At 49.4% G+C, this 27,459-nt stretch overlaps 1 protein-coding gene across 4 annotated transcripts in view; it reads right to left on the bottom strand.

Moving 5' to 3' along the window:
* The window catches only part of CBFA2T2 (CBFA2/RUNX1 partner transcriptional co-repressor 2), a 66,515-nt gene extending 42,796 nt beyond the window's left edge, over positions 1 to 23,719 (bottom strand). For 2 of the 4 annotated variants that reach the window (XM_054218666.1, XM_054218667.1), the window contains exon 1: positions 23,627 to 23,719. In XM_054218666.1, coding sequence (XP_054074641.1) covers positions 23,627 to 23,654 — 28 coding nt within the window. In that variant the 5' untranslated portion in view covers positions 23,655 to 23,719. Of the gene's footprint in view, positions 1 to 561; positions 695 to 23,626 lie in introns of those variants that run through there. The other 2 variants (XM_054218669.1, XM_054218668.1) reach the window with 2 other exon arrangements.
* Positions 23,720 to 27,459: the final 3,740 nt, after the last annotated feature.

Raw genomic sequence — 27,459 nt, 5'->3', positions numbered from 1 at the left:
TTGGGAGCCGATGGAAGATAAACCTCTGCAGATTTACCTCCCCAGCTCCAATATCAGCATGCAGCACTGAGAGTAAGGCTAGGCACAGCAGAAAACCCACATTCTGCTAAAACACACAAAAAACCTTCCTGCTTTTCCATTTCCCTAGAAAATGCTGAATCCTTCTGCTCAAAGGCAGGGGGTGCGGGGGGGGGAGGGAATAAAAATAAGGAAAAAACCCCAAAAAACATTCCATAGCAACACAGAGTGAGCTCCAACACAGCTCTCCTCAGAGAGTTTAGTATTTTTTGAGCTGCAGAAGCCAGGCATGCAGCCGGCTCCTCTATTGAAGTTGCCCCCACTGCAGTGGGGGGGAGGCAGAAGCCCCCCGCCCACATTCGCTCCCACCCTCTCCCTCTACCTGTGCTCAAGGTTGAGGCTCTCTCCAGCGCGCCACCAAAACCCTCCTCGCTCTTCAAACCTCCTCGGCGGCTGAGAATCCCCCCCGAGCATCCCCCGCCGCCCCCCGAGACGCTGCGCCCTCCCCAGCCCCCTTTAAAAATAGAGCCATCCATCGCTCACCCTAAACAGGGAGGTTGCGACGATCCAGCTGCTGTTGAATACACCTAGTTTCTTTGAAATATAAATAAAAGCGCTCTTCCTCCTCCTCCGCTCGAGATCTTCCAGCGCAGCCGGAGCCCAGCCTGCCTTCTCCTTTCATTAGCTGGACATGTGTCAGGTCCCGCACATCTGCGATTTCTCACCGCCTGGAGCCGCCTGTCCGATTCCAGGGAAACACAGATGGATCCCAGATGGGAAGGTCCTGCCAAACAGACCAGCTCTCCACCTTGCCAGAATACCCAGCTTAGAGGCACACACCCTCGGCTCCCTGCCTGCTCCCTGCCTGCGCCGCGCTGCTGCCAGGCTGCTCGCCAGCTGATGTCACCGAGCACACACCTACCAGCGCCGACATTAACTTCTTAAATACACGGAATTTCTTTATGGCCGGCAATAACAGCGAGAGACAGCGGCGGCGAGAGGAAAAGGAAGGCTTGGCCGGTCCTTTCCACAGGAGAGACCCTCCCCAAATGGGTTCTGCCTGACGCAGCGTCGGGTGTAAACCAGCCGGCGGCTCAGCCCTCAATTTTGAAATGTGGATAAGCTGTTGGGTAAACGAGCGAATTAATTTTTTCTGAAGGTTTCCCTGTAAAAACTCCCCTCCAAGCCCCAGCGCCAGAGTTTGCAGCACTGGAAAGCTGCTGGCATGTGTTAGCAATTAGAAGCAACAACAAGATAACAAGATACTGATGTTGCAAGGGTACCAAAGCAGGACTGGAAAATTCAAAGGAAGAGCAATTAAATGTGTAACATATTACTCGGCTCAAAGAGGAAGTGTTAAAGGAAAATGTAAATCCAAAATGTTTTATACGGGGAGTTAACTCCACCAGGGATCTCACAGCAGCAAGGGAGGCTTGTAACAGAAACCCACTGGACACAACCACATTTGACCATTTTTCCGCCCCTTAATACACAGCTCTGCCACCTCCAACCCCCCTGGTAATTTGTGAATAGCCGCTGCCCGAGGTGTGGCGTGAACAACAGACATTAACTGGAGGCCCCTGACTAATCCCATCAGCACAGCACCATTCACCACCAGCCAGGCGCTGGGGAAACATGGATTTACCCAACAGCGTTCCTCGCCACGCAGAGCGGCGTCCCCAGTTGCCCGTGGCACTGCCCTGGAGAAGGGACAACCACCCCTCCTGTTACTGTCCAAACCATCCTCCCCGTGCCATCCTCCTCCCAGCTCCCATAAAACCACCCGACGAGGAGAAGCGACATTTACGTTTTGCTTGCAGACCAGGCACAGGCACATTTTAAGATCTCAGGAGGGATTCACCGCTCCAGCCCATGTTTCCCTGAGCTGAGCAGGTTCAGGTCTCAACATAACCCTTTCCAGATCTTTGCAGGCAACACCACCTCTCTCTCCAGCTGCCTTTTTGAGAACCAGAGACCTAGTTCCATGCCAGGACAGCGAACTAAAAGCCCACCCATTGCCCAAGCTGAGGGATGCTGGTTTTTTAAAAGCCCAGAAATCACACGAGCTGAATTCTCCACAGTTGGTATAAGCGTGGCGGGATATTTACTCGCCCACAGGCAGCAAAATGCTTCTTTTTATGAAATTTCCAACACTTTGGTAGGCTACTGCTAACTGCCAAGCCATGTCCATAAACCTTCTAAAAGTGCTGCCCCCCGGCATCCCACCTAACCCTTCACCCCCGGCTTCTCTGCCTCTTCCTCCTAATTAGTTTAAGGTACCTCTGTTTCCCTTTGGGAGGGGAAAAGGCTGTAAACGAAAAAAAAAAAAACGCTTAAAGGAAGTATTAAAAAGCATTGTGCAAGCAGGCATGGCATGTGTCATGAAGCCATGGGCCATGTTTTTCTCCCGCAGAGGACAGGACCCCCAGCACAGGCAGGATGCTGGATGATAACTGGGGGGAGGCGACGATAGCTGGGGGGAGCCATTCGGGCGTTGTAGGAGGGCAAGAAGCTGCTCCAGCCTTGGCTGGGCGAACGCGTCGCTGCCAGGAGGGCAGCTTGAGGGGGCACAGATTTACAGCTACCCCCCCACCTCCAAATGTCAATTAAGAGCAGCAATTTCCAATGCTTCAGTTAAAAAAAAGCGGATCAGGGTCAAGCACCAGCTCACAAATACCTGGAGCAGCGTGAGAAGCGATGCTCGGGCAGCAAAGCGGGGTGGGAAGGGGCAGATCCAGCAGCAACTCCTGGTTCCCCCCTGCATTCTGCACCCCAGTCCCTGCTGGGGCTCCTGGCAAGGCACGTCCATAAAACATTTAATTTCAGAAAGTTTCGCTCACTGGGGCTTCTGACACTTTTTTTGATGAAGGTTGCGCAAAATACTGGAGCTCTCAATATTTCATAAGCTGAGATGGAAAAATCATCTCTAAATTATACAGACAATAAAGAGAGACAAAAACCAAGCAGCTCCATGAGCACCAGAATTAATAAAGTTATTTTCCTATGGACTTGTGTCTCATGATTTGTTCCGCAGCGCCTCGCACTGTGAGGTCCCCAACAGGAGCCCTCCCTGGCCGGGGTCGTCCTGACAGCGGTGGCTCTCATGTGGATTCTCTGATGTCTTATAAGGAGCGAGCTCATGTTGCAGCTTTGCCCCCAGCGGAGATGGTACCAGGCAGATGGATGCAGCCCTGTGCTTAAGGCATTAAGCATTTAGCATCAGACACCACTCTTCCCTGCCCAGCCCCGTCCCGACATCACCCAACCAGCCCAAAACCGGCCAGCAAATTCAAAAGCCGACCTTGGTCCGAGCATGAGAAGAGCGGGATGCCGTAGGACAAACAGAAGATGTTCAAGAGATGCAGCCTGCGAGCTGCAAGGTCTCTGGGTCAAAGTCATCAGAGAAAGCCCTCTTAGAAGGTACATGGGATGACCTGGGGTTCGGAGGGTTTATTTGAAATAAATAACTATCGCTAGATGTTCCCCCACCTTCATTTTGAACCATATTTTAACTTAAGGTCCTCAACAGCTTGTAAACGTTTCACTTTAGATAAACAAAAACTGGCCCCAACTATGACAACGGGGTTGTAACTACCATTTGACCCCATGGCCAAATAAGTCTTTTCTCTATTTTTACAACCTAAAGCAGTTTGGAACATCAAAATCTCAGGCCACTCCAAGTATTTTAACTATAGCTACAATGACCTGACTTTATAAACCTTTATGAAAATGTACACACCCTTTGCCATGGTGTCCACAGACCAACTTCTACCAAAACCCAACATCCCCAGGAGAGACATCCCCACTTCTGGCCAGGGTTGGGGCAGGACTACGCCAGACCTCATGGCTCAGCCTTGGATGAAAGAAGATGCACGTGTGGTTTTGGGCTCTCAAGGCATAAAAACTAAAGGTGGGGACATCTGGGCACCCTGAGTAGAAGCCACTGCAAAGCCTCCTTTGCCATCCATAGCTCATGGATTGTTTCTTAAACATGACCCATGTGCCTAAGCTCGCCCAAACCGGCATGGAGCTCCATGGAGCCTCAGGCAAGCATGCCTCCACCAGCTGGTCTCTCCAGCAGCACCCACACAGCAGGTCCCGTTACTGCCAAGCGAGCCAGGAGCATCCCACACGCCATGCCCCGCTCAGCCACCACCTTTGGAAACGCAGCAGGGGGAAACAGAGGCAACGTACTAATAGAAGACACTGAGACGTGTCATCTACCAACCTCGAGCAGGACCTGTACGTAACCACAATGCTAGGCTGCTCCCCAAATATGCATTAAAATAGATTTTGTAGCCCAGACATCACCACTACAGTGGAAAAAGGAGGATTGCAGGCGGCACAGGGGAAACTGCTTTCCCCGGCTCGCCACGTTAATCTGCTTCTGCTGTCTTCTCATGGGAATGTTCCATGGAAAGAACGATGCAAACAAAGTTTGAACACTGGGAGCTATTGATACCTGCTGCTAAGTGTGGTTTCTGAGGAAAGCGAGGAAATCTGAAGAATTTTTCCAGTTTCCAGTGGAATTTTTATGCCTATCACAGCCCATTGCCACAGCATGCACAAGAGACCCGAACTACTTCTGATTTCTCTTCAATTCCACCCATATTCCACGACGCGCCGCGGCTTTATTTTTTTGCCTGCTGTGTTCTTACCTCGGAAAGAAGTTTCACTCGTATTCACAGCAACCCTGGAAAGCCTTTGCCTTTTCAAGCTGACCACTTTCCATCGCACAGAAAAATAAATCCAAACGCACCGAGGCAGCCAAAGCCATTTATCAGGCTAAGTGGAAACCGTAAATTCATGCTAACTGGAATCTGATGGAAACCAGTTGGGATCCTCCTCCTCCTCCAGGCTCAGGTCTGGCAGGAAAGTCAAACATTTTATTGCCTTCTTTATGCCTTACTTACAAGTCAGCGGAGCCAAGAAGGGACTGCTCCCCTTGAAGCGATGCTGGTGGGGTTGCAAGGGAGACACGCTGCCTTGAGTTCAAGCTAGGCAGACAGAGGCACACACTCCCCCTCCCAAGAAGAGATTAGACCTCTCAATTCCTAGCAAATTTATCACATTTAACAAACATCCTCTTTTCAATACATCCATTATTTAAATTAGCACATGGCAGATTACGTTAACGAGCTTAATTTGTCAAGTAAATCTAATCATATTGCCTCCTTCAGGAGGGAACGTGAGTCGTGTTTGGCTTTTGTGCCATGTCAATACTACCCAGAGAGGGGAAAAAAACATATTAAAAGTTGGCCTTAACTGAGCTGGCAGAATTTACACCTAGAATAACTACGATCAGGCATTGTGAAAAAACAGTGGGAGCAAAGGTGCAACAGCGAATTAAGAACAACCTAAAGAAGTTACCGAAACTTTACTTCTGGCTAGTGATTTAGGCCTTGGAGGGGGTGGGGAACACCTAAGCAAAAGCTACCTTATTCCTGCTATATATAAAGAAAAAACACCCAGGATCTGATGTCCTATCTAAGAAAAAAAACACCCCCAAACCAACACACCAATTCCTAAATCTAACACCCTTGCTCTGATTAGAAATCCAAGCCTCTGTAGCCGTCATGGGTATTTAAACCAAACACAGAAATATGGAAAAAATGAGTAATCCTATTTGGAGAGAGTAAAACCCAGCCTGCAGAGGATTAAGTCTAGTCCAACAGCTCTGCAGCTTGACAATATTTTCCAGATCAATAGCAGTGCTGTTCGATTAGAGATTTGTTAAAATATATACGTCCACTCCCCTCCAATTGTGGTTTTGGTGGCCCTCATCTTTCATTGCCCAACGCCCCAGGTGGGGGATGAGGAGCCTTTCTGGCTTTGCAGGCAGAAATCTTCCCTTTTTTAGGTGAGATGATATGCTTTGAGAGCCGTGTCCTGCATCAGATACCCTACTCTGGGCTCCCTGTGCTCCCCACCACCTCCCCTGTGGAAGATCCAACAATTAAGAAAGCACACGTTAAAGCTTATCAAAGCACAACTTGTCAGTATTTGTTCTTGCCCCATAAAGGGCAGCATTTACAAAAAAATACAAGCAATAAAATGCATGTGAGAGATCACAAGCCCCTTCCCTACAGGGGGGTCATTACACCCCAGCTCGCTTCCTGCACCTCCCTCCACCGGTGACTTCCCTCCTGCAGGCTGTGGCTTTTCCCCTGATAAAGGCTTCTCTTTCTTTACCTTGGGCTGCTTTAACAGAAGCCTTTTTGCCCCCTTCATCCTGAGCTTCCCTCCCCCCCAGTCCCTGGGACGGTGCTGTCGGTGCTCTGGTCCTTGCCTGGCCCTTCAGAGGAGGTGGCACCTCCCCATCCCATTGCCAGCCACGACCTGAAATGGGACAGCCACCAAAGGAGGCGCATTTTCTCCTTAATTAGTTGTCACTAACCTGATAACCTTGATTTAAAAGAAAAATAATCTAAATTTCTCACCCAAACCACAGCATCCCTTTAAGACACGTAAAAAAAAAAAAAAATAATCCTCAGTTATGTTCATTTTACCCAGTAAAACCACCAGTTTAGGACTTCAAGCAGGGCTTTCCAGTAGCATCCCAGTTTGTTTTGCTTTGCAGGTTTAGCACTGAACAAGGCTCCCTCTCGTTCTACCTTGCCAAACAACAAAAATTATGATTTAAACAGGTTTCGGGGGGGGGGGGATGTGTTTACTTTTTTGGGGTTTATTTTTATTTTTTATTCATTTTTCTTTGCAAAGCCCATCCTTGCCAGCTCCCTCTCCTGCTGTCAGTCAGCCCTTTGGACCTCGCAAGCGGTGGGTTTGGGGAAAGAAAAAAAAAAAAAAAAAAAAAAGAAAACCAAAAAACTGAAATAACCTAACGCAGCCCTTTGCGCCTGGCCTGGCATTCCAACTCTCCGCTCCCGGCTCCACCAAGTCTGATTTAGTAGCACTGCTGGGAGCTATTAGTTTACGAAAGAACCAGCACGCCCACCCAAGCGCAGCCGACTGCGAGAGGCTCCTCTTACACCGCTGCCATGTGCCTTTCATTCTGGCCGGAGAAGTGGGAAAGGTTGCGGTTTCGCTGAGGGCGGGGAGCCAAGGAGGAACTCGCGCGGTGGCGAGCGGGGAGAGCGCGGAGGTCAGGCTGAGCAGGGCTGGCTTTCATGCACACCCTGCATGAGAAAGTATTAATTAACGGGATGCTTATTAAGAGAGTTCAGCCTCCATCCAGATCTTCCTTTTACCCTGCCTGTTGCTCCGCGTTTCCATGTCCTGTAACCACTCCCCCTTTCATTCTATATCCTTTTTCCCTTTTCACTGCCATGCTTTTAATCTCTTTTTTCGCCTTATTTCTGCTTCCCTTCTCCACTCTCTGCTTCCACAACCTCCCAGCACTTTGCTTGCCTCCATCCCTTCACTTGTCTCCATCCCTTCTCCGGCAGCACGGAGAAGCCCCAGAATCCCCAACAGTTGATCCTGAAGATCACCGTGGTCACGCCCAACCATTACAAGCTCACGGCATCTGCCAAGCTCAGACACTTGCCCAGGTGTCTGCTACCAGCTTCTGCTACCTACACAGAAATAAAGCAAGGATCTGCCTCTAAAAAACACATGGCATGGAGGTACATTAAATACCCAGGAGGTATTTAAAAGACAGGTAGACATCGCGCTTAGCGACATGGTTAAGTGGTGGTTTTGTCAGTGGTAGGCTGATGGTTGGACTCAATGACCTGAAAGGTCCCTTCCCCATAGATGATTCTACGGGGAACCAGGTGGTTCTTCTCCATGTGTTGCTGCCCCTTCTCCCAGGGAGCTGTGGGCACGCTTGTCGTGGCACTGGGAGAAGGAAGGTAAAGCTGGTAGCCACAGCTTCACGTTGCATTGGTGTTACAAGGCAGAAGAGCGCCCAGCCCCTGGGCCAGGTCCCCAGCCCCATGTGGGACGGGGCTCATGAGCTGCCGCTGCACGAAACACAGAAGGCCAAGGGGAAAACCCAACAACTAGTATGGGTTATGTGTCCCACCAGATCTCCTCTTGGAGGCAGAAATAACAGCAAGATTAAGTGACATGGGTGGTAACATGCAAAGTCTCCTAATAGCTGTCAGAACGTGGCCACTTTATTATCCAAAACAGCCTGTTTTGGATGTTAACTCCCCAAAACTGAAGAGCAGTTCAGTGGTGGGGATCAGCTCAGAGGCAGGGAGAAACGAAAGGAGAAAACAAGTGATGAAGCATCATTTTAGAGTCATTAGGGTTTTGAGATTCCCCAACTGACTTCTATTAGGATTGTACCTATATTTGGGTACAGAAAAGGGGAAAAAAATAATAGGAAAGACCAATTCCCAGAGGTGCAGAGCAACCAGCAGGTTGCCTCCTGCGCCTCTGTACTTCCACTGCCTCTGGAGTGCTTGGACGGGGCTTGAGGAGGACCAGGCACAGTGAACAAGGACCTGAAATTTTATTACCTTAATCTTCTGTCGGAAGCAGAGCCTATTTGCAGATTTACAGCTCGCGTCAACAGGAAGTTCATGTTTACAAGTTTCCAGGAAAAAAAAGCCAGCATTCCTGTCCTATGCGATAGCTCGGTGGGGACACTGTCTCACGTGGGAGTTCTCAGATTGGTATGCTAGACAGGAACGAGTTTTAGCCATGTAAAACATCCAGACAAAAAGATAAAGCTAGGAAAAAAATTGAGGGCCAGAAGGAAAACAATAATTCAGCAATTTGGTGGAAAATACACAGCAAGACAGCATAGCCATGGCTGGAAAAATACTTTTTCAGCATCTGGGATTCATACTTCAAAGAAACAGAAGAATTTTAAGAGGGTGAAAAACTATATTCAGGCACTAACATGAATTTTTCTCCTCTGGTCCAGATCCCTTGTCATTCCCATTACAGTGTTCCTCCAAGGGTCAGCAACCAAGCTCAGCCCACGGTCACACCGGGATGGCCCTTTCCCTCCCAACAAGCGCACTCATGGGACCATACCGGTGTCTGGTGGTGCTGCTGGATCCACCAGGGCCCACCGAGATCCACCCTCCCCTCCAAGCTCAACCCCAGATCAAGCTCCCTCCTCTCCACAGCCACCAGAGAGGTTTGTGTGATGGTGGAACCACCTTCAGCAAGCAGGAGGCCCGGGCAGAAACCGCCCCATCCTGTGAAAGCTGGACTTAAAAATCTTCCCCTTCCATATGGTTGTTAAAAAAACCCAAAACCAAACAAAAAACCCAACCCTCTTTCAAAAATTACACAAAACAAGGAGACATCAGGACAGCCAAAGGTCAAGCAGCCAGCGCTCTACCAGGATGCCAAAGCACCACATTCAAATCAGTAAATATTTATTTAGGCCATGTTGTACAGTTTAGTAAATACAATTACAGAGCTCCTAGGGTGGTTTCTGATCTCCTGAGCATTGGGCCCAGGGAAAGTTTCTGTCTTGACAAATGGACATTTTCCAACAGGAGAATGAGTCAATCAGAAGATTCTTCTGAAACAACCTCATTCAACAAAACACAAAAGGTACAGAATATCAAGTCTCAAAAAAAAAATAAATAATAGAGCTAGCTTCTCCCAAGAGAAACAGCTGAAGAAAACCAGGCTGACAAAGCACACAACCCACCCACACTTAAAAACTTTCAAGATTTAACATGCAAAAGCTCGAGACCAGCCCAGGCAAAGGGGAGGCCCATAACTGCTAGAGGCATCAGCTTCCTCCAACCCCACCATGTCTGTACCCAACACTTTCAGCCACGGCTGCCCCCAGCACAGATTTAGGGTGACCCAGATGCTCACCCAGAGGTGCACATCTCCACTCATCCCCTGGGTATTCGAGCTCTTTGCGCATCAAGCCAGCGGCACTCACAACAAAATTCCCAACAGAGTCAGAGAGAGGGGGAGGAGAGAGTCACACAAAGTTCCCAAAGCTTATTTTTCCATCCTAAGCGCTCCGAAGGAAACGCACCATTACTGAGGAATTGCCTGCCTTGTACCCAAGTGTTTCACATCCCAGCGACACCGTCCCTACACAAAAGGACGGGAGCCATCGGATCCCTTGTCATTTCTACGGAGGGAAGAGGGGGATCCGCACCTGCGCTCTTGGCAAACTCCCTGCAGCCACAGAGCAAGACGGGTGAGCACACAGCGCCCTGCTCTGCTTCATGCACACCAGCACCCCCTGCCTCTGCCTGCTCCCACAAACCTGGGAACTAATACGCCAAAAAGCACTCAAGAAGGTTCAAAGAGAAGATTTTTTTCAATTGACTGAAGGGAGCATTTGGTGAGAGCATCCCATCAAAGAAGTCAGAAGTCTTCCACCCCACACACCAGACGTACGCGTTCAGACAGCAGCTAAGAGCTAGAAGAAGTGAAATGTATGTTGAAGTTAATTAACATGCATATGGGGGAAAGAGGAAGAGGCCGAAAATCACCTTCAGTCCTAAACTCCAATTTACTAAACTTGAAACTTAACAGCTGTCGAAGTGTTGATTTTCTACACCATGAGTTATAGAAAAAAATAATTAAGATCTCAGGGGAAAGAGTAAGAAAGAAACATCTTAATTTTAAAAAAAATAATAAAAACCTGGAGTAGGAGATGAAAAATAGACGTTCATCAGCAAAGCTTCTCCAAAGTGGGGTTGGATTTGATGGCACAGGCAGTTAAAAGGCAGCATTCTGGAGATAGCCGATTTGATTTGGCTGTATTGCTTCTGAGAAAAAAAAATAATAAACCAGCCCAAGCACACATTTACTTCCTCTTCATTTCACTAATCCTACGCAGAGCCATCGCCGAGGTGAAGCCGTGTTTATCACCAGCAACGCTGCTTCGGGGTGCGCTCTGCCCAGGTGAACCAGCACCTTCTGGGGCTGCTCTTAACTTTTCCCAGCTGTGTTTTGCTGAAGGTCCTGAATGTCTCCACCTGGTTCTGCAGATGGAGCAGCTGCAGTTAAAGGCAAACACCTGGCCTGAATCGCAGGGGGAGATTAGAGTTACAGCGGCTCCTGCCCTACTTAAGGCCGTATCAGTATTTGGATTATAAATGCTGCGTTCATGGTTAATAACCTGGCTGCTTTGAGCCCACGTAACCTGAAATGCTGCACGCTGAGTTTTGAGTTCAGCACGGCTCATTTACATACGGTCAGTGGCCATGGTCAGCTCTCCACTTGCCTGCCACCAAGCAAAGCCTGAAGCAGGGGGGAAGAGATGAGTGACGGCTACATCACCGGTCCTACTTGTGGTTGTAGCTCACTATCGGATGCCCCAACAATCGTACACTTCCAACCGGTTGCACCCCTTGCACAACAGCTTTGGGTTGCACCAACCCAACCAGGACTGCTGGTGGGACTCGGCCCAGCTGGGGCAGTATTAACTGTGTCCTTAACAGATGACAAATACACATCGTCTAGGGAATGTCACTATCAGCAGAGCAAGAGAAGTACTAAACCCTTTTTCTGAGGGCTTTTTACAGCAGCCATTTCAAACAATACCTCTCTTCACATGAATACTGCAGCCTAAGCAGGCTTCTAGTTCAAGAGTTCACTCTTCTTCCTGGAGACTTCTCACAACTAACCAGCAGTGTAATACATCTACCTGATTAGCGCTGCTGCTTCAGCATTTCTTTTCACCATTTTCCTGCAAGTCCTTGTTCAATGATGATAATATTTATATTAGGAACACAAGAATATGCAACTCTGCGACTACAAACTGTAGAGACAGACAGTGCACTTAAAAAAAACCCAAACAAAACCACTTCCCAATAGGCTCCAAACGTCTGGACACTACAGCATCAGTAAAAGATGCTATCTGTTACTTAGCAGTGATTTTTAGATGACATGAACCTAATTCAGAATCGTAGTCATACAGAGAAAAAAATCCATGAGATGTAATAAACTTTTGGAAGAAAGGAGATAATTTGAGGGCAAAAATTAGACCTTGCCAAGCTAAACTAAAAGGAATCAGTTCAAGAAAGCCTGTGCGGTCAACTTGTATTGAGTACAGAAGATCCTTGTGCAAATTAAAAGGTTTTCCTGCCTGCTTGTTTTGGCATATGGAAGCGCTGCAAACTCACCCCTTAAGGTTCGCACCAACGACAGAGGCGGTGAAATGCCAGGAGGAGCCTGGGAGATGGGATATTTTAATGGTAAGAAGTGCTGGAGGTGCGGCCCACTAAAATTCTTCCATGTGTTCAGGAGTCGAGTCCAATCAAACCAACATTTGTGTAAAAGCTCCTCTTGGGTCCTGTTTCCAAACACCTGCATCCCTGTGTCTCCCAGGTACTGAGCTTCCCCCTTGCCTCGGCCGCTTCACAGTGCATCTCTGCAGGCAGGAGAAGTTTCCTAGGAAAATGGAGTGTGGCTGTCTTCCTGACCCATGCAGAACAGCTAATCCCAGAGGGATAATCCTGCTTTAATGAGGAAACAATAGGACCTTTGATAACGCATCTAAATTTTATAAAAGCCCTACTGAAACATTCCTTACTCTCTGGAACTGGACGACGGACCTCTAAAATGAATTTTGTACGCGCCTGGCTCAAGCTGTGTAATGTAACACGAGGCAGGGAGAGCAGACTGCTCTTTCTTGTTTGCAAGACACCGTAAAATCTGTACCAGCGCCTGAGGCAAATTTCCCATGCCCATTGACATCTGCGTGCCACCCCTTCCACAAAACGCCTCATCCTCTGCCTGCCGGAGGAGCCAGCGGACACCACAATCTCCAGTTCACCCAACGCCATCTCTCCAACTCACAGCACACCTCCTGCACGCCAAAAACGGGACCGACCATGGTAGCTGTCCTGGCCCCGAGAAAGTGGACCAAACCCACCAGCTGACTTCATACAGACCGACAAACAGCTGTGAGATGGCAAGAACTTCATCAAAGCCAAGCCGGGCTGCAGCTGAGCTGGTGAGCTCCAAGCTGAACCTTCAAGCTTCTGCAAAACTGAAGAGTCAGCGTCACGTTTTGCGTTTCAAAAAACATTACACTTGAAAACAATTCCTCATTATAACTTAGGTGTAGAAATCCATTTTATGCTCATCGTACAAAAATCCTTGTTTTCTGACCTCGTGAGACCTTGCCCCGGCACCAGAGAAGAACCCAATGAATTGCCATTTCAACACTTTCTTTTACCCTCAAGTATAAACATGCGACTGCTGAGAAAAAACAGTGATGCTCTGACCTGACACCACCAGTCGTGTCGAGGGATAATTCCTGCGCTGTATCAGTGACTGGAATTACCAGAGCTTTGCCAACAGCTTAATGAGATGGAAACTCACGCTCCCGCTGCCAGAATTTGTTTGTCGGTGTATAAACTATTTGGATGCCCCAAATATTTTGCTTCTGTGTTATAAAACAGGTGCATAGAGGTACATCTCCATTCACGGAGCCGCCGCGGGGAGAAGCACAGCCATTTGGACAGTGCTGTTGGTGACACATTTAAATTCCTGGCGTGCGGCATGTACACAGGCAGATCTGTCCATGGGCTCATCCTCACCTCGGTTGTTCCTGCGGATCCACAGGCTCACCCCATGTTGGAGAAGCAGAGTCAGCAGAAAGAAGGCAACATGGTCACCCAAACAAGCCCGCCCACGCCACCACTTCTGGTGCCATGTGGGGTTTTTTGCTTTTCAAAGACAGCTATAGGAAAACCAGGGAGGGACTCTTGACCAGCAACAGGATGAGGGGTAATGGCTTCAAACTGGAAGAGGGGAGAGTCAGATCAGCTTCTTCCACTCCTTTATGCAGGATTTCTACAGCCATTGCTGGTCCTCCTGGTCTGAAGGCCAGGGAGATCCCGGTTCTCCAGACAGAATCACAGAATGGTTTGGGTTGGAAGGGACCTTCAAAGACCATCTAGTTCCACCCCCCTGCCCTGGGCAGGGACACCTCCCACCACACCAGGTTGCTCCAAGCCCCATCCAACCTGGCCTTGAACCCCTCCGGGGATGGGGCAGCCACAGCTTCTCTGGGCAACCTGGGCCAGGGGCTCACCACCCTCACAGCAAAGAATTTCTTCCTGATATCTCATCTAAATCTCCCCTGTTTCTCTGATCCTGAACTGTCCATACACCATCAGAAAAACCATCAGCACTGACAGAGGATCAAGGAGGTGTAGTAAACAATGTTCAGAAGTAGTGACTGAGTCTACAAATGTTATTTTTGCTAGCATATTTTACCATAAAAATATAACTTTATATCAAACTTCGCTTTCTGAATTAGAGATACAGGGCTCGAGCGAAACTGCTGTAATTATTCAATGGGAAATAAAACCTGATGAACACAGTAGCTAGAGTGACTTAAGACTTAACATTTAAATAAAATTGGTAGCAGGCAAATCAGGAGACATCTAAAAATTACCTGCCCGACAGTTTGTGTGCTCTGATAGTTGTTTACCCATTCACGTGCACAAAGAGGTTTTATTTTTCCTCTTGCTAAAATCAATACTACACAGGGGGAGGAAAAAAAAAGCTTTGTTCAATGAGACAAACATATTTAAGAAGAAAAAGGAAGACGAGCGCCAGGCACTGTTAGATATGGACAGGAGGGATGGCAATGCTAAAATCAACGCGGGTGCAGGTCCCCTCCGCCGCTCCCTTTGCAAGGTCCTCATCCATAAGCTTTCCAACTGAGGGGTATCTGCTGCTGCCCAAGATTCTTCCTAAGACGATCCCATCAATTTAACTTCTAGGTGCTCAGCATACCTAGATACAGAGGGCAGACCGCACTTTCACAGAAAAAATCATCCCCTGGGGGAATAAAAGGCACCAACCAGTGTATTCTGAAACGTGGAGACTCAGGTGGATCAAGGGCAGTAATCCGGAGTCTGGGATTTTGCTGCAAAGGAGTTAATGAACAGTAGTAAATGGATGCAGGCAATCCCCCAAAAATTCAATTTTGTATGATGCTGATTTGCCCTTACACCCCATAGTCAGATTTACAAGCTCTATGAACAAGCCACTGCCCACATGTCTAAATTCTCGCCTCTCCTTTCTGTGTACAACTTCATAGGTGAAGGGTGGCTTGGCTGGCGAAATGGATGAACAGATGACAGCAGAGACGAGGTTAAGGATCTGTTCCTGCCTCTGTGCTTCTCCATTCCACATCCCTGAACCATTTCAGCCCTGTGAAGGTCCCGGGGGATGCTCTTCCAGATGTGCTAAACTAGTTTGCTTTGTGGTTGCTGCAAATTTGCCGTATTTGTTTTCTGGAAACCATCCTCAAGATTGCTGCCTTTTCTCTCCATCTCTAAGGAGATCTCTTGGCAAAAAATATCAGTCCTGGGAAGTGGATGGCTCCGTGATGAGGATATTGAGGTTAATACAAGTTCCATCTATGAAGGGGAAGGAGAAGGGAATGGGGAATGCACAGAAAGCCTGAAACCTGGATGCGTCAGCTTGTACATGCACCCAACTGCGGCACAAGCACTTGATACACACTCAAGGACATGCCCAGGCTCAAACAGGAGGTAGGTGTTTAGACTAATATTAATATCTCAAGCTAGGCTTGAAGGTTTTTCAGTTTAGGAGTGGGAATGCAACTCTGAAAGAACGTTCCTGAAGATGACAGAGTTTCTCAGCACAACGTAAAGTACAGCTTGTATCGTTACTCACCATGGGAAGGTGATCCATCAGCATCTGTAGTGTGAAGAGGGAAGCAAACAGCAGAAGGAAAGCAAAGTGCTAGAAAGAATTTCTGGCTAGAATTCGCTGCTTTAAGCCTTCGCGTGAACACGGGCTGTGCGCTGCGGAACGCCACGCTCACATTGCGAAAGCAAAATGGGCACAAGGCTTCCATCCAACTCGGATTTAATGGCAGAGAAGATAGATCCGCTCTTTGAGAAAAATCCCAATTGTTGATTTCTATTTTGTCTGGCGACGGAGCACAGTATTCCTCCTTCCTTCCTGCCAAAAGTGGTGGAAGTACGATGTACTTTAAAGTAATTACAGGAGCTCATCCCAGAAATGGCTGCATTTCAAACTAAGCAGGAGATGCAAAAGCGGGGAGTGGTTCCCTGATGAATGTTTAACCCGCCTTCAGACCTCGGGATGAAAAGATGCTCTCCAAACCAAACCATCGCTGTTTGCTTCCAATACTTGTCCATTCTGTCTCCCTTTAATCTGCCTAACCCTGCTAGCAGCTCCCTCCTATGGCTGGCAAACCTAGGGCAGCACGGCCCCAACGCGTTCTACGAAGGAGCTGCCTTCCTAAAAAGATGCTTGATTTGATACAGGCTTTTTTTTTTTTTGGACCAACATCTCCTGACTCCTCGGAAAAAATGGCTAACATTTGGCCATGCCAAGCCTAAATACACAGCCTGCAGTACGCCTGGAAGTGTTCAGTATTCTGATTATCAGCAGAACAGCCACAATTATCCCAATAAAACTATTACTATATTGGGCCTTAGATCATAAATAGAACATAATAGATTTTATTACGTCCCAGGAAGCGAGAGCTACAGAAGGGAAAGTATTGCTAAGAGCGCATTGCTACTACCTATCAATTTCTCCTAAATACTCAGCACTTAAGAAATACCCAAAGAAACACACTGCTCCCACAGCATAACTATTTCAAATTCCCCTCTGAGCTCTTCCCTTTTAGCCAACTCGCATGGTACTTTTTAGTAGCTGAAAATTAAAGGGTCACAATATTGAGCCTTCAGGTATCAAGTTCACAATGGAAATAGCAGCTGACACAGAAAGGGCGCTGCTGAGCGCGGCGGTAATAATTCTGTTGCCTCAGAGCTGGAAGCAGCTCCCTGACACAAAGTTTGTTATTTAACTCAGCGAGAAATGAAAGAAAATGCCACAGCCGTGGATTTATTCCTTACACAGCTTCTTTCAAATCATACTCCAAAACCAGAGCTGTGCTAGCAGTGAGAGACTTTAACTCAGGTTGCAGCATCCTCTTTAGTCTAAATAACTCCCTTTCAAGTGCTGGTGAATGTGGTGTCCGTGATAGCCTAAATAAGGGCTGTTTGTCCTCCAAGCCCATGCAAGCTCTTCTGCTGGAGCCCAACCTCCAGACACCTTCACGGGAGCCAAACACTGTATGCCTGGGATCCAACGGCAAGCGACAACAAATCTGGGATGCCCGACAGCCACCGGCCCAAGTGGCCCCATGGAGAAGGGCAGGAACAAGGAGGACTCCTGCGGGGCCACGGGAAGCCAGCCAGCTACGCCTGCTTCCTGCTTGCCCCTCCTCACATCATCCAGGAAAAGCCATCTTGCCACCCCCGGGGACTCCCCACCTGGCCCTGCTCCGCGGTGACAGCCCAGGCCTGCTGTTATCTCCCAAACAGATGCATTTATTCTCTTGAGAGCCTCCCACGTCTTATCTAGCTGGCAGTTTCCAAGCGTCGATCGCCAAGTCCAGCTAAAACCACTTTAAGCTCTTGGAGGCAACTATTCCTGAGAGCGTTTGGGCTGGGGAGTGAGGCAGCAGAACGGCAGGATACCCCCTCGCCCTCCCGCCGGGATGGGTATGGAAAGCACCTCCCGCGTCCCACTCCGGTGCCGCTGGAAACAGGACCTGGCACGGGAATGGATGTACAGTTTACAAAGATCCCTCGCTTCAAGCAAATTTGCCTCTCAACACATGGCCAAACTCTCACGCAATAAATTAACTATTTGGCAGCCAGCGAACTAGCGCTGGAGCCAAACCAATTAGGGTTTAATGTGATCCCAATTTCCTATTTCTGAGACGGGGGTCGGGGAGGGGGGGAGAGAGGGGGGAAGAGGAGGGAGGGAGAGCGAAGTAAATCCCCTCCCGGTTTATAAATCCTTGCCAATCATCCCAGATAAACCTGTCACCCACAGCTCTAAATCTGTATTTGCACTCGCGTGCTCCAAGGGACGCTATGGGAAAAGGCGCATCGGACGCAGCCAGCCTGACTCCCGACATGTGTTTTCCATACTTGGGAAATTCAATCATTTAAAAAATATTTACCAAGCTTTGTCTTTAATTAGAAAAACATGACGACGGATAAGGCAAGTTATTGTTTCTAAGCTAGAAATGTCAGAGATCCTCATGATGTCAGAAGATAAACCCCGTTACCGACCCACGTACACCCCTGCGTACACCCCTGCCAGGGCGACAAATGTTTCGAAGGTTTTTTTTTTTTCATCTCCCCTCAAAGTTCAGCACTTTACAGTCACAATTCATCAGTGGCTTCTTGGCTCCCACCAAAGCTAATCAGGGAGGAGGAGGAGGGAAGACTCCTGCCTGCAGATCTGCGAGACGGGGTGTGTTAATGCAAAAGAGCTTGCACAGCAGGGGCGGGGGGGCAGGGGGAGGAATATGGGAGCCATTTGACTTCTTTGTGTTTTAACATCCTGACTACAGTACCTCCTCTGCACATGCAATTACCTGCCATCACCTAAGATAAGCAAATTCATCTCATCCGCACCTGGAAGTGCCTCAGGCTGAGATATCCCAGTCCTTTAAAAAAAGCGATAAATTAAGTTTCTGCCTAACCAAGACCCAGTGAATTGTTTGCTCCCAAGAACATAACCACAAAATGTTGCCTTCCACCACGCTCACGAAAGAGAAGAAAGCTGACTGTGCTCCAGGCCAACAACCCCAAGTGTCCTGGAGCTCTGCCCACCCAGGACAACGCGTGACCGTACAGATGTTACCACGACAGCCCCTCTTCCATCTCCATTTCTTCGAGCACCTCCAGCCAGATGCAAAGAGACTCTGCAGGCAGGACACACGACGACTTAGAAGTATGAAGCCAATATGTGTTGGCTAACAGACACAAAAGAGAGCTGGGATGCCATGAGTTATTAGCTAAGCATTTGTGTGCTCAGCGCTCCGGAGGAGGTGTCTGAAGAGTCTTATCTAGCCGGGCCAGCGTCAGGGGGGGTCCCTGGATTGGCTCACCAGCGCTGCCCACCACCAGCCCCATTCCACCAGTGCCAGCGACTGCTCGACCCCACCATCCCTCGCCAGTCCCTGCCCAGAGCAGCCTACTCCCATGCACACCAACCACCGACAGCCTCCCTGTTTTGTTTCCTTTAGGATTTTATACCTTCTTCTCCTCCTCCTCCTGTCAGAAAGGGTGAGATAAAATGCATACAAAAGCCAGGTGGGAACGTCCCAGGTGATATATTTGGAGGAACTTGCTGCTACAGCAACTAGGTGCGCTATTAGGAAGTGACAGACCAACTCCCAAGAGACCATGAGGATTACAAAATACTGAGGTATTTAGTTAAGGGAGAAGCTGGCATTGATGCTAACAAACTGATGTGTCTATCGAGTCCACTCGGAGAAAAGCAGCAGTAATTCTGCAAGCATTCACTAAGTATTCCACAGAAAAAAATGGCTAATGCTACAGTTCCCATTCAAAACCATACCCATAATGAGAGAATTCTGTAATATTTCAAAAAACTTCAAAGTGTCACCTATAGACCCAAAGTCAAGACAACAGCATGCCATTTATCTTCTCCAAATATCCTTGCAGCCCAAGGTTGAGGACTATTATCAACTACTATCTTAAATACCAACATAAATCTGCAATGGAGAAAATCCCTGCCTGAATAGTCTGATCCTTTAAATTCTACCAAGACTGCAAAACACGTCTTCAAAGAAAACATATGTGCAGATTTTGACCTTCAAGTCCAATTGCCAGGTAAGTTACCACCTGTAGAAGTTAGTGCTTCTCTCTCTAGAAGCGCATGAGACGGAGTAAAGAACACTTTAGCTGAGCTCTAAGGTCAGGGTCGATTAACCTGGAGTGCACAAATACAGCCAAAAATGACACCTTCACAATGAATCAAACACAGGTCTGCACACACGTGGTCCCCGGCAGGGAGGGACAGGAAGGTGACAGGGACACAGGAGAAGTTTTCTGACACAGACACTGGCTGGACAAGTGTCTTCAGGAGGGTGGTTTTCAGTCTGGAAGAGCTCCAGGTGAATCGCCTGAGCGCTTTAAAAAGTCAGTTTACTTCACTCTCCCAAACACTGGTGCAAGGGAAGAGTAACACCTTAAGCTTTCAATTTTTCGACATGTGAAACTCAAGACTAAGTCCCTGAAAGATCCGTTTTCATTTCTGCTCATTGGAAATATCCATGTGAGAAAGGCATGTTCAGGAGAACCAGTATGTGCCTTAAACTAAAACGGAACATTCCAAAGTTTCAAAGCAGTCCCAAATTTCTCCTTTCTTTTTGGGTCATTAGTTTCACACTGAGCACTGAACCACTGTCACAGATGAAAGTATTTGACACAGTTACGATTTAGCAGCAATTCAAAATTTACTAATGGTTTGAGGTAGATCAAGAGGTTGAATTTTAGCAGCACTTAGTCATTAACCAATTTAAGGATTTACAAGGTGATTTAGCAAAATAATTAAATGTTGAATTATTTACAGATTTGAAATCGACAAGATTCACGCTAACTTACTATAATGTATCCTAAATCAGTATGTGTGTGTATAAACACAAAACACATAAACACACACCACTCAAGGAGTCACCCACACCCCACCTGAGTCTGTAACTGCTTGGACCAAGGTCCCTTTGCAGCGGGTGACTCCAGTGAGCCGATGGGTGCCCCTTTCAACTCCTCCCACGCACACGGAGAAACAGACAGAAAATATTTGGATCCAGAAAAATATATAAACACCCATACTCCTAAAAGCTAATGTGTATATTAGAAACACATACATAGAGAGGTGGATGGAAGAGGCTAGCCTACAGTTAAAATTTCCCTCTTCTGGAGTTTAAATACTCCCAATGCATTGGTATTCCTCAAATGGCAATAATTGAGCTTGGAGAGGGTTGACTCACCCTGGCCCTTTAACCCTCGAGCTGTCAGCCTGAGCGGAGTCCCAACTCAGGGGAGATGCTGGTCACAGCCCGCTGTGATCCAGGAGAGCTCCAAGCGTCTCGCTCGGGTCACTCCTTGTAGGGTCTGAGATAACTGACCTTCATCAGGTACTTTTCCACTCCAGCCCAACTCGGACAATGGGATATTCTGGTGCGTTCCACCAGTTGCACAGGCCCAGAATTTGCCAGATCTTGAAGTTCTGGTATCACCCCCTGCCTTTGGGCCACAATCCAGGTACTGGCAGGGGGTGATCAATGACCGATACCGTTTCCAAGTGATAAGGGATGCAGAAGCCAGGTGCGTTAAGGGGGGTTGCCCTGATGTTCTGGTGCGTTGCCCTCCGCATTCTTTCCTGTCTTATGTTAGGTTTTTCTATGGCCCAGGTGGCTACGTGGCGCCGGTGGGGGAAATCACGCGAAGCACCGAGTGGCCTGGGAGAGAGGGAGGGGTTGCACTACCACAACTTCTCCGTAATATATACCCAAAGAAATCAAGCAACCTCCTGACGCTGCCAGTATTTATAATGCAGCAGAAATCACTGGGCTGATAACCAAGGCAATGCATATAATTTGTGCTTATAAAAATTATGAGTCTACAGCTGATCATTCACTTTCTCGAGGCCAAAGATAAAATCCAACAGTGTTCTTGGGCAGATGCTAGGCCCAAGAATGAAGTGATGTCTTGCATCAGCATTCAGCCTGTTCAATAACTGGCACTAACTTTGTTACCTGCTCTGTCTATAAAGCTGCCGAAGGCTGTAACACATATTTATGTGCTTATCCCTATAAAACAGCTGTATGGCTCACCAGGGTTATCATTAGCACTTCACCAATGGATGCTGAGCCACAGGCATATTAAAGCTGCATAAGAAATGATGCTTTATCTGCCGCTGAGTCATCCGAAGCATCCCAGGTGCTTGTCACCTTCTCTTGTCTAGGGCTACGGCCTTGCTGTACCTGCTAGCATAAGGTCAGGGCAATCACTTCCTGACCCGGTTCTGTCAATGGTACCCAGATGAAAAGCCCTGCTCTCAGACATGGTTTAATGATGCAAAACTGAGCAGCTACATATACATTTATACACATTCCACCTTCCACCCACAATCCAGAAAAGCATTCAAACAACTTGCCCAAGGTTGCAGAGAGTGCCACAGCTGCGATGGGAGCTGGTTTCACATATCCACCCTGAAGCTACGGCTTTAGACACAAGATTGCCATCTCCTTAGCTCCAGTTATTCTTAAGTGGGATTTCACTGTCTTTCCCCCCAGTGCTCAGTCCAAGAGAAACAGGGAATCTGACCGGTCTCTGCGTACACCACCAAGCTGCACCATGAGCAGACACAGTGGGTGGGATTTGTTTCATCTAACTCCTCGTTGCCAATGCCTGAGCCAGCTATCCTGGACTCCCCTTGCAAGTCAATGAAAAAGCCCAGGCACCTCCAGCATGTAGTTCATCTCATCCAGAGAAAGGTGTCCAAGACTGGTGAGATGAATTGCCCTTGGAAGCGCTTGTTCCTCCACTGCGACTGCAAAGGAAGCTTGGAGAAAGAATATCAGGCACAGAGTGGTGACTCTTGGACAGCGAGGTTAAAGCAGATGATCTCACCCAAGCTCCTTCTGTGGGGCCTTTTCTTCATGGCTGACAAAATGAAGAGCCCTCCCTGGCAGCAAGGGTAGGAGGCCACTAATCAGGTACCAGGGTTCTGCAAACCCACACAGACGTTAACACAGCTTCCTCGCTGCTGTGCCCTCCTCCCACCGCACTTTCTGCATTAGCATCAGCATCTGTCTTTACATTGCTTCCCTATGAGCAACCACACCTCGTTTTAAAATTCCCTCATTTCCTCTGAGCTTTGGGATGTGCTTTTAACTGCTTTTCTCCCTTCGCTGAACTATGACTTATGAACAGAGTCGCCTCGATGCTGTGATCCAGCCCATATGTAAATGGCCCATCCAGGCTCTCAGCCTGGAAACCCATGGACATTGGACATCACGGATCTATCCGGCACCTCACTCCTCACCCCAGGATGGCTCACAGTCCATTCCCAATTGTGGATAAACAAATGCTGTGGGCACAATATGGTAAGAAGCACGGGCCAACCATCTACCCGGCTTCTGGGCAGCAGTTTCCCTGCTCTCCCACCATCCTATTCGCTTTTGGAGAAAGCACAACTCTTCTGGAAACAAACTGCCTGTTTTGAGAAACGGATGAAAACGCAGCTCTGCTTATTCACCTTCCCAACCCCAAGTCGCAGAGGATGCTGCAAGAGATGGGTTTCATGTACACACATGCATGGCCAGTTGTTGAGCCCACCTTATGGCTCTGGCCACTGCTGGACCCACCGGCCTGCTGCGGTCCAGGGTAGCCCGGGGGGCTGCGGGCAGTGGCCCTGCCGCTGGAAGAAACAACCATTCAGCCTGGAAATTAAACACAAACCCCTCCGGCCAGCCCGGGGGCTGCTACTGCTGGGCTGGTTTTGCGGGGGGTGGTCCCCGAGGCTGCCCCTGGCCCCGCCGCCCGACACTCTGAGGGCGATGAACCGCACGCAGAGAAACACACGCCAACCAAGCCCCTATAGTAGACATTTTTACACATAAACGCGTGCAGCGGGAAGGGCCGTGCATGGCGCAGCACCCTCCCCGCAGGCCCGCGGGGGGCTAAGCGCTGCCCCCGGCCCCATCCAGCCCGAGGCCCGGCCAGGCCCAGGCGGCCCCGCCGCCGCCTCGGCCCCGCCAGGCCCTTCGCCCCCGGCCGAGCGGCGCCGAGCGGGCCGGCGCCTCCCCCCCGTCCGCCCCGTCCGCCCCCCGCGCTGCGGCTCTTACACTGGCAGCCGCCCGGGATCCCCACCATCGCCCGGCTCCTCGGCGCCTCCTCCCGCTCCCCGCCGCGGCCCCGCCGCCCCGGCCCGGCCCTTCTCCGTGACGCGACCGGGGGCGCGGCCTACCCGGCCCGCCCCGGCAAGGCGGCGGGAGGCCCGGGCTACGGCCGGTCAGCGGGGCGGGAGCGCCCGTGTGCTCTGAGGAGGTGCTTTGTCTGTGGGTGCAGTGGCGAGCCGGCAACGTGCCCAGAGAGCCCCCAGCATCCCGGGCTGCATCCCCAGCAGCGGGGCGAGGCGGGGGGGATTCTGCCCCTCTGCTCCGCTCTGGGGAGAACCCCCTGCAGCGCTGCCTCCAGCTCCGGGGCCACCAACAGCAGAAGGACATGGAGCTGTTGGAGCAGGGCCAGAGGAGGCCACAAAGATGCTGGGAGGGCTGGAGCCCCTCTGCTGTGAGGACAGGCTGGGAGAGCTGGGGGGGTTCAGCCTGGAGAAGAGAAGGCCCCGGGGAGACCTTAGAGCCCCTTCCAGTCCCTAAAGGGTCTCCAGGAGAGATGGGGAGGGACTCTGGATCAGGGAGGGGAGCCATAGGATGAGGAGGAACAGTTTTAAACTGAAAGATTTAGATTGGATATTAGGGCGAAATTCTTTGCTGTGAGGGTGGTGAGCCCCTGGCCCAGGTTGCCCAGAGAAGCTGTGGCTGCCCCATCCCTGGAGGGGTTCAAGGCCAGGTTGGATGGGGCTTGGAGCAACCTGGTGTGGTGGGAGGTGTCCCTGCCCAGGGCAGGGGCGTGGAACAAGATGGTCTTTAAGGTCCGTCCAAATCTAACCATTGTATGATTCTATAAGTTACATCAAATATCCACATCAGAGCTGAGACAGGAGTGTTTTGACTCTGATAAAGTCCAACACTCGAGTGTCATTTACCTCCAATAGGTAAGAGGCCCAGCGGCTGGCTGGACTCCATTTACCTCCAATAATTCAGAGCCCAGAAATGCTGGAGTTTGTGGTCATGAGATCTTCAGTGAGAGCCTGAGAGTCCTGCCCCGAGTTTGCTGAGGCTGCAGCCTCACGCTGAAAACTAAGCACAAGCTTGCTCCCATCTTGGAGGGATTTGCCATGATAGGTGTTCTCTAGGGAAAGTGCAAGTAGGCCAGCTGGGTCAGGGGTTTCCCGAAAGACTTGAAAGTAGCTGTAGGAAGAAGAGCATGTGTCTGCAAATTGGGTTATAGACATGTTTTTCGTTTCCAGCAATAAAATATACATGTGGTCCTGGAAGCAAGGCCAGGACCCAGCCTCCTGTCCTAGGTAGATGTCCTCACCACCAGTTCGCAAGTCTTGCTGGTACCAGTGTGGCTCTTGATGCCCTGCCATCTCTTGGCTCAGCCTTGGCAGAACTCATCACCAGTGAAGGAGAGCTCTTGGGATGGAGCAGGAGATCCGAACTGGCTGCCTTAAGGCACTATCCATCCCTTCAAGTCGCTGCCTCTACAATCAAGGCAGTAAGAGGTGTGATTCCTACTCAGCTCTTGGGGAAAAAGGGCACTCAGGTCAGGGCTGCTGTATCCCAGTAGGACCATGCTCCCAACAGACTGGGTTTGAACTCCGCGAGTTCTGGGCTGGTGGTTGCTGGCCAGCAGCCCGGTGAAAGCCCAGCTATGGGTGAGCTGCAGCACACCACAGCTTGGTGGTGGTTAGCTCTAGATGCTCAGGGAGCCACAGGCTCAGTTCGAGTTTGCTGGCCAGGAACAGGCATCTCTTGGGCCCAGGCGTCCTGTGATGGAGCAGAACCAAATTTGCGCTAAAATGACAGGAGCATATGTCTAGTCCCATCATCCTCATTTTAACTTTGTGGCTTTGCTTCCTTCCCTCATGAGGCATCAGCGCTTCCCTGGACCAGCCTGTTGGCCAGAGCCTGCATCCGCCGCACAGCTCTTATCTCCTGCCGTGCTGGCTGCAGCTTGGCTCTGGCCTGTGTTTACCACCACTTCGCTTCAGTGTCATCTACAGCCTTGCTGTGGCCAGATTTACGCTGGTGAAGCGGAAAGGGCTGCTGTGGGGGTGCTGATAAGGGCTTTGTTTTAATTTAGTTGTCCTCCAAAGCCCCTAGGAGAGCGGCCGGCTGGACTCCATCAGAGGCTTCACCAACGTGATGGGAGCAGCTCCGCAAGCCACAGCCTGGCATCTCCCCAGGGCTCACCCACGCTGGAGCCTTCCTTGGGACTGAGCGTGGAGGAGGAGATGAGAACTGCTGTGCTGATGGTGTGGGGCCGTTGCTGCCTTGCTCCATGCCCCATCTCTTCTGAGCACCACGACCTCAGGGGGACGTGCTCTGGTGTGAAGTGTCACTGCTCAGAATGGGGAGGAGGGCTGGGACCACAAAGCAGAGCACTGAGATGTGCTGGGGAAAGCTTCAACGGAGGAGCTTATGTATTTTCACCTTCCTTTCTGTTCAGCAGCTTTGCTGTTGCCCAAGGTAAAGCCATGGTGGGCACGGAGCAGCTCCATTACAGGGTCTGTATTGCTGCTTTGTTTCTAAATTTGAAACAGCTGCAGAGGGAAACCCCAAAGAGGAGAGGATTGTGCTAAATAACACTCGTAATACCTGCAGAGTACCAGGATGGAGTACATACAGGGGCTGATCTTGCGGACCTCAATGCCAATGAAAGATGTAGGAAGTCAGGACAGCAGCTTTGTGGACATTTCTACAGTTATATGTGACTTCCCCGCAGAAGCAAGCTCATGTTTTTAAATGTGGCCATTCTGCCGCTCCTCCAGCAAGTGTCTTCTACAGAGACAGAGAGGTGTGAGCAGGGATTGGGCTCTCCGGGCTCTTTCTCAGGAGATCTGAGATGAGTGATACCAGGGTTGTGGGTGAGACCTGGGGCACGGGCATGTTCCTGTAGGGAGTATGAGCTCCGGATCCTGATGGTCTGCAAGCAGGGTGCTCACCCTGAGACACATGCTGCCCTGCATGGAGCACCCCTTCCACACCCACAGCCCCCAGACAGTGAGCTGAGCTTGTCCCCTGCTCTCTGGAGCTGGGGTAGAGGTTGGGAAACATCAACAGCCACCAAATGAAGGGCTCCGTTGCAATTTTTTCTCTGTTGGTACATTGGTACACAGAGCAGGGTTTGTTTGCTCTAAGAGAAAAAAACTCACCCAGCCTTTATGAGTATGGATTTATGTCCTGTGTCCAACCGAGCAACACCTGTTCACTCAGCTGATGTTTCTATATGTCCTTGAAATAGGCTTTGTTTTAGAGAGGAAGCTCTACGAGCACATGGACTCTATTTGGAACCGTTTTCTTTTTATCATTTAAACATGATGGTTTTCGGACAAGAAAAAGAAGACTTCTTAGCCCAGTGCAGTATGCGGACACATGCATCCTAGAGAGGTAGATATGTATGTCTAAATATATATACATATATCGCACCTGACTGAGCATCCACAGTTTTGCAAACAGCATTTTTAGGACTATAAATACACTGTCACTGTAAACGTTATGTGTTTATGTCCAGTAAAACACAAAACCCCTTAAAATATTCATACGTGCACTCCACAAGTCAAGAAATGCTCCCATCATCTTTAACACATTTAATTGCCTATCAGACAGACGATCAAGTCGTGGACCATGTTTTCCCATGCTGTGCTTCTGTTTGGTGCACGGTGGAACGGTGTTTGCCGTAGGAGCAGGCACTTGGTGTCTGTTCTGCTTATTCTGAGTGACCTGTGCTCTGAAGATGGTTTTTTTTCAGTTCTGGTTGCTGTCCTGCCACATCCTCACCCATACCCGAGCACTGATGCGAAGCACCCTTTTGGGTTTGATCCTCTTTCACT

This window comes from Rissa tridactyla, chromosome 12, assembly GCF_028500815.1.
Source record: "Rissa tridactyla isolate bRisTri1 chromosome 12, bRisTri1.patW.cur.20221130, whole genome shotgun sequence".
NCBI classification, from domain to species: Eukaryota; Metazoa; Chordata; class Aves; order Charadriiformes; family Laridae; genus Rissa; species Rissa tridactyla.
Note: the sequence above shows the minus strand (reverse complement) of the source record. Positions and strands in the feature narration are given on the sequence as shown.